Consider the following 7,486-nt stretch of genomic DNA (forward strand, 5'->3'; position numbering starts at 1 on the left):
CACGGACTCCTCCCCCCTGCATAATGGTACGGCCCATGCGGTATTTAAACGCGACGGCCGCAGCCTGGCAGTGGCCTGCGAGCAGCCTCGGTTGCTAAGGAACAGCAGAAAGCAGGTAATACACTGACACAGTTGTAGGACAACTAGCTTAGGAAATAAGCTGCGCAACCCCCCGGGCTAACGTTGCACATGTCCGGGGGACTAAGCCTGGATGTCGCATGGACCGGGACAACGGCAACGAGCTGCGGGTATCATTTAAACGAGTGAGGGGTAAAACAAAAATGGTGAAAAAACAAAAGCTAGAAGTAGCGACACTTGCTATCTGTGCTAGCTAATAAACGGGCTGCATCATGTTGCTGAGCTAGCTCGATAATGTCCTCTCTGCGTGGAGCCATAACTCCACAATAAAGTTATATTAAAGTAGTTGTCAAAGTTCATATTTGGTGTTGCATGTCTGGATCAGTTTCTCTTGTTTCCAGGGCAGGAAATGATCCACATTCATACCTCGAATTAATTCATTTTTTTATTAGCTGACACTTAACATTTAGGGTCGAATTGAATGGGTTTATTTCTCGATTCGTGTTTTTTTTTTTTTACTGGCACGATGCGAGGACTAGGACCAGCGTTCAAGTGGCCCCTGCTGACATGTGGATCTGCGTTAGCAATGCAGCATGTTTGTCTCATGGAGCCAAAGCCCTGGAGGCCACATCTGAGTGCTGACAGCAACTGTTCACCAGAGTCATTTCATTTCCTCCAGACCTTTGCCACCACTTTAGTCATTCAAACTTTTTTAAAGAAAAATAACCAATGAATCGACTACACGAGACACTCGTTTTTTTTTTTTTGTTTTGGTTTCAGTTCATGGCATACTTTGAATGAACGGTTAATGAGTCACTCGTAACTTCTGCTGCAAACTTTCAATCGTTATGTGTTGGTTTGAAATCTCAATGACATCCATTTCTTAAGTCTTATCTCAACATCTATGGTCACTTTTCATCCATCTCAGCGTTGAACCATGACATTCTTTGACTCTTTTATTCTCGGCACAAAACACGTTTTGACAGAAATGTCTTCCCCCAGGATTTCCTAATTGTTTTTTCTGCTTCCTTCACTCTATTAGTAAAAGTTTTTGGACCAAGTAAAAAAAAAAAAAAGTTCTCTTCCTCACTGAGAATGATGGAATGTGAAGGGTTTCTTTGTTCTGCGTCTCCACACATTCTCCTCCTTTGTGAGTGTGAACCCCTGCCTCTGTCTTTCATATGTGAATGAGACCCGAGCTCAGCCGGGGTGTAAAACACATTTAATCCAGCATTTTTTTTTTTTTTTAAATCTACAGGTTCTTAAGAAGCATTTTGTGTGTGTAAAATGTCACCCCGGCTGAAAACCTTTGAATCTTAACTTGTGAAATTTATCTGCAGATGGTGGCGAAGATGGCATGAAGAGGTGACACTGCAGAGCGTGCCAGGCATCATCTGACTTCAGCCTCTGCACTCCGCCATCATTCCGACCGCCTTCATGTCGAGCCCCGCGTCTCGGTTTCAACGATGGTGACGCTCATCACCGAGCAGCTCCGAAAGCAAAGTTTAGACGACTCGGGTCAACGGTCCTCACCCTTCCATACCAATGTGGTAAATACTTGAAACGTTTCTGTATAACATTAATTTTCGCTTCTTTATTTAAACTATAACTGTTTTTTTTTATCTCCACAAGTCGTTCCCACAGGTGGGGTCCAGTCCGACGGTTTCATGGAGTCCTCGCCAAACAACACAAGGTAAGATTAGTTCTTTATTCTTTAGTGAAGATGGCTTTTGTTGGCAGTTAATAGCAAAGCCTTTTGAAAACCTTCAAGTAAAGTTTGACTTGAAGTATATATTTTTGTGGCATTTACTCTTCACAAATGGTTTTCCACTACATCCTGTATGAATATTTCTTAGAATTATTTTCATTTAAAACTGTATTTTTTGTGTTTTCTAAATTTCTGACATATCTTAACCGTCATTACTTTTTAATTCTGAAATGATTTGTTCGACTGTGATCACAACAGTAACTTTGAGATTCTTTTTTATTTTTAAAATTTGAGCATATAACGATTTTCACAATAAAGCTTACACTGTAATAATCTATTTGGTCCTTTAGTCAAAGAGTCTTGATATATAAAATGACCCATTTATTTATCATAAGTAATAGTTATTTGTAAAGATATTTCTAGACCAGGGACACAAAACACTTTAACAAGGAAAAACAATACACAGTTAAAATATATACTTTAAAAGACGAAGACACATGAGACAAAACTTCAACCAAAAAACATGTATTTTCTTAAAACTTACCTGGAGTTTTCCAATGTCTGCTGTTTTACATCTCTTGCATCATTTCCATTCTTTCTTTTCTACTTCAAACACTTTTTACTACCTTAATGCATATTTAGATGTCCTGGTCATGTTAGTGCAAACAGTAATATCATATAAAATAATGTAATTAACATCAAATATAAACCCATCTTGGCAACTGATTTATTGATTAACTTGCTTTATAAATAATTTTCAGATGCCAAGTTATTGACTAATCCATCCTCCAAGCCTCCGAATGTCTCCTGCGGACACGACTCTCTGTGGACCTCGTACCACTTCGGAGAGCCGATCCAGAAACCCGAGGTCTCGCTCGCGCCCGAAGCGCTCCAAAGCTCCCCGCCGCCGCCCCCGCCCAAGCGCCAATGCAGGTCATTGTCGGTTCCGGAGGACCTGTCCCGATGTCGGTCCACCTGGCACCCCAGCGCGTTCAAGATCTGGACCCCGGTTAGATCCCGCTGTCAGAGCGGAAGCACTTCCAGTTCGGTGTCGGTCGCTAGCTCTTTCCCGCACTGTTGGCCCAGATCCTCCTTAAACTCCATCTCCCAGAATTCCTCGTCCAGTCCCACGTTCTGCAGCCTCGCGTTCTCCACCGACTCCCCGCTTCCGTGGGACAACTGTGACGCCCTCAACAGAGGCTGCTCCACGTCTCTGGCGACCCCCTCCACCTGCTCGTCGTCCCCGGCCCCCACGACCTCCCGGTCGGCGCCACAGCGCCGCTTCTCCCTGTCGCCCTTGCACATGCAGTCCATGGGGTTCATGTCCCATCAAACCTCTTTAAAAGTCTCCTCCTCTTCCGGCGCGGAGCCGCACGCTCTCTCGCCGTCGCCCAGCTCGGCGTGCAGCACGCCGTCGTCCTCTCGGCGAGGCCTTCACCCCGCGCTTCCTCGCTGCCACTCGCAGCCGTGCGACCTGCGCAAACCTCGCTTGAAACGGAGGCGCGACTCGGAGTGTCTTCCTGTCGCCAGGCCGGTCCTTAACTTCAGCAAAATGAAACAGGTGAGCGTCAAATTTGTCAATGAATCTGTACTCACAAACTACAGTGGTTTATTGCGAGGGTTAGGGTCCGAAACGCCCCAGCATTAAATGAAATCCAGTAGAGACCATTCAATTTTATTTAAAGTGTCAAGTTGACTATAGTTGATTAAGGAAAAACAGATCCCAGCAATTCAAAAATGAGCAAGAGGCGAAACACTGTACAGTGAGCTATGGCGAGGAAAAACTTACTTTTAGAAGGCAGAAACCTCGAGCAGAACCTGACTCATTGTTGACGGCCTCCTGCTTTGACCGGCTGGGAGGAAGGATGGGGGGGGTAGACGGATGGATAAGGAGAAGAGTGAGGGAGGTGCTGGAGAGAACTCGGGATCTGATATTTTTTTTAAATCAACAAAATGTATTTAAACTTGCAAAAGCAACATGGCATTTGAGGTGCCGCCCCTCTCAACAATCTACGGTTATCTGAACAGCTGCCATGATGCTTTGCCGCCCAGCCAACCACACAGCTGTGGATCACTTTTCACATGGCAACATAGAATTTAAATACAGTATTGCAGCAACTAATGGGTAGAAAGGCATCGTGCGAGTTGACTGTTTTGTTTGCACCATAAGTAAGTCGCCGTATTCATCTTATGGTACGAACAAGTCGTGTTAAATGCTGCCATAAACCATTTTTTAAATATTTTTTTTTTTTCTGTTTTCCCAGATCGGCTGTGGCGAGACACTCCACAGCACTGGTGAGTTTGTGATGCCGATGTGGCCACGAGCCGAGGAGCGCTCCCCGTTTTCTCCGGCGGACTTCTTTGGAAGAGCGAGCATTGGACCACTGAGTGAGAGCGAAGCAGAAGAAGAAGAAGACCACCGCGAGGAGGCCAAACGGACTCTAGCAGACGAAGGACCGAGGGTTTTTCAACGAGACTGCTCTGAACTAGACTTGAACCTTATAGAAGAGAACTAAAGATTATACAGCATTTATAATAATAATAATAATAAGCACAGCTAGAGCTTTTCATCTTATTTTTGGGGATTTATTTTTTTTGTTCAGATTTAAATCGGCGGATCAACGTTCTGATACAATTTAAGCATTGTACCGCTTGAATGTTGAGAATCCAGCATGATCACGTTTCCCCCTTTTTACTTGTTCATCCACGTATTGATCGATGGATCATCGGAACGCTACGTTTGGCAGGTTATCCAAAGAAGAAAAAAAAAAGGGGTGCGACGTGACGGCTAGCTTCAATATAAAAGACGTTTACATTAGCCCGTCATGATCCCGGAGTTACTTTACATGAGCGACATGTTCCGTCACGTTCATTTCGACACATATTTTTAGCTGTTCTTGTGAAGTGCTATATTAGCAGGAAAAAAGAATGACGGCCGTGGATCGACACAAAATCTCCAAAGCTACTGAATTTGAATGTAACTGACTTGTCTTAACCTCCTCCCGGAAACTATAGCACATGTTTACTCTTCTCTCACTTCTGTTTTACTTCCCTCGAGCAACATTTTACAATGCTAATACGAAGGAAGCCACGAGTCGCCTTAAACCAAAATGCATTGTATCGGTGCTTAGCCTCCGTCAGCAGACACGGTCACGATCCTACTTTGCTGTGATTTTTTTTTTTTTCTTTTAATGAGTGTCACATGCACCCCCCTGACGCTCGATTGATTATTCCAAAATCTTTTGTTCGCCGAGGACAGGAGGGCACAGCGAGGTACGACCGTGCGTAGTTTAGACAGATCGCATACGTGTAAGACGACTGTGGTGGCCTTCAGCAATGTTTTCAGATGAAAATGTACCTATTGCACAATTTATGTACAAATTAAATTCAATAGAGAATATTATCTTTTCGTGGAAAAAAAAAAGTGTGTTGTCTTGGATCAGGAGGAGCCGGGGGGGGGGGGGGCAGGTGGCGCTGAAAATTCCAGTGCAGGCACAGGGGATGAATAAAAGAAACTCGCACACAGAAACGACACCGGTATGTGCTACGAGATAGTCAAGGGTGGAGCTGTAATCTTTCCATCTGGTCTCTGGGCTCTCCCTGCTGGTTCAGCTAGGGGGGAGAACTTTCAAAAGAATTTCCACAAAACGATGGATGCAATGCCCCCATTATCCTCTCGATTCTACCTTCTGTGGAATGGATGATGGAACTTCTGAGGGGAGAAAAATGATTAAAATCTCTTACCATCGGGAGATCTCGCCGCAGATCCTGCATCAGTTCTCGCGTCCCAAACAGTCCTCTCTTAACTGGATGAAAAGATTACACAGGTTTGTTTACCTGTCAAGTTTAGAAAGTTGATTTTCATCTTTGCTTGTTGACACATGTCAGCGGGTGGTGAATCAATGCCCTTAAATTAAAAAAAACACCCCTCAATTCTAAGTGTGTTGAATTAGAAAAGCAGCTGATATCTATATATATTTTTTAAATCGTTTAAATGCATTTGCAAACTAAAGTCGGTGAAGAGAAGAATTGTATGGATGTAGCTTGAACATTTCTTTATTACATTTCTATATACAAAAGTTAAATTTGCTCATTTTTAATTCTTTAATGCATTTTTTTGTTCAGATAAACAGAACTCAATATCATTTTTTTAAGCCTTTTAAGCACATAAGTCTATAAAAAAAATGTATTTAGTAGCTTTTATGCATCTCAAAATTGGACCCAAACATAAAATGTGCATCTGTGCTTGAGCAGCTCCAGGGAGTGTAACTACCTACACAACCATGTAGGCCGGCTGAGGGCCCCGTGGACTATATTCATGCGGCCCTTAAGAGGTTTGATTATGATCAGGTAGAAAGGCCTTCTGATAGCTAACGAACATTTTTCAAGTATTCATTATAACAAAAAAAAAAAACGTAGCAGGATTTAAGGACTTTTCCCCTCTTTCTTATTTATCCTTAAATGCCTTAGATTATATATTATTTATAATGAATCAACACTTTTTTTGCTTAGTTACACATGTCATGGCAGTTATACAACTTTTTTCTCTTTTTTTTTAAAATAGCTCTTGTTTGTTCTTGGCTTTATGGCTGCTTACAACCGTAAGAGTACAAAATGTTTTCCTTGAGGACATTTGATTTCCCGACACTGAAGTAGACCGTTTTACATGAAAGAATAAAAACTAAAAGAAGGGAAACAACTATGAGGTCGAACAAGGTGAGGAAACAAAATAGTTGGTAAAAGAGTTGTAGGTAGCGTTTTGGAAATACAGAATATAAGGTGGATACACATATTTCATAAACATTTATGTGTGTATTTATGTATTCATAGCCATGTAAATGGTTAGTTAATCCTAAATTCAAACTTCAGCTTTTTATACTCAACCTTGTGTTGAAAAAGAGTTATTTTCAGAGTAATCTGTTCCTTTTTAGAGTTATAGGCATAAATATATGTTGATGCTAATGTAGCAACTGGAGCTCACCTTCGTCTTCCTCCAAAATAACAAACTTAAAAACATCCAAATACCTTCATACTGCTCGCCTGTCCCGTCCATCTTCTATTGAAGCCTCGACATTAGTAATTGTTCAGAAATAAATTGAACAATTCTATATTTTAAGATGGTTCCTATCGGACGCTGCTAGGCTAGCTGCCTAAATCTTGTGCATGCAAACTGACAGTTGCAATGTGATTTAAATACGTCAGGCAGGAACTGAGAGACTCATTAATTCTGCTTCAAACAAACTTTAAATATACTGATATATTTAAGTTTTTTAGTAACAATTCCTAATGTCAAGGCTTCAATACAAGATGGACGTTACAGACGAGTAGTACGGAGGTATTTGTATGTTTTTTTTGTTTTATTAGACGAAGATGAAGACAACTGAGCTCCAGTCACTACATTAAAATGAACAAACATTTTGTGTATAACTTTAAAAAGTAACAGATTACACTGAAAAATAATCCCAAGTAGTCGAGGGCGAGTCGAAGTGAAGTTTGAATTTAGAGCAAATTTACCATTAATGAAGTGTATTTATAAACATGTTTCAATATTTATTGTTACTTCTTCGACCCTTGATGTCTCTATTTTCAAACACTTTATTATTACACAATTATAGTTCTCCTGGTATTCCATGGCTTTGGACTACAGGGGGGGATGTCCTGGGTCAAAGCCAGGTCATGCAGGAGGAACCATACCTGCCT

The 7,486-nt window shown here is 41.8% G+C and overlaps 1 protein-coding gene across 1 annotated transcript; it reads left to right on the forward strand.

Moving 5' to 3' along the window:
- Positions 1-80: 80 nt before the first annotated feature.
- LOC148072052 (protein FAM53C-like) lies at positions 81-5,261 on the forward strand. Its single transcript, XM_087798587.1, has 5 exons — positions 81-115; positions 1,419-1,628; positions 1,711-1,771; positions 2,548-3,347; positions 4,051-5,261. The coding sequence occupies exons 2-5, from the start codon at positions 1,545-1,547 to the stop codon at positions 4,300-4,302; spliced, it is 1,197 nt and encodes a 398-aa protein (XP_087654713.1). The 5' UTR covers positions 81-115; positions 1,419-1,544; the 3' UTR covers positions 4,303-5,261.
- Positions 5,262-7,486: the final 2,225 nt, after the last annotated feature.

Source organism: Callionymus lyra, chromosome 9 (genome assembly GCF_982586985.1).
Source record: "Callionymus lyra chromosome 9, fCalLyr1.hap1.1, whole genome shotgun sequence".
Taxonomy (NCBI): Eukaryota; Metazoa; Chordata; class Actinopteri; order Syngnathiformes; family Callionymidae; genus Callionymus; species Callionymus lyra.

Coding starts and splice junctions, on each gene's coding strand:
- LOC148072052 (XM_087798587.1), top strand. CDS start 1,545: ATGGTGACGCTCATCACCGAGCAGCTCCGAAAGCAAAGTTTAGACGAC. Junction 1,629..1,710: donor CACCCTTCCATACCAATGTG/GTAAATACTTGA, acceptor TATCTCCACAAG/TCGTTCCCACAGGTGGGGTC. Junction 3,348..4,050: donor ACTTCAGCAAAATGAAACAG/GTGAGCGTCAAA, acceptor CTGTTTTCCCAG/ATCGGCTGTGGCGAGACACT.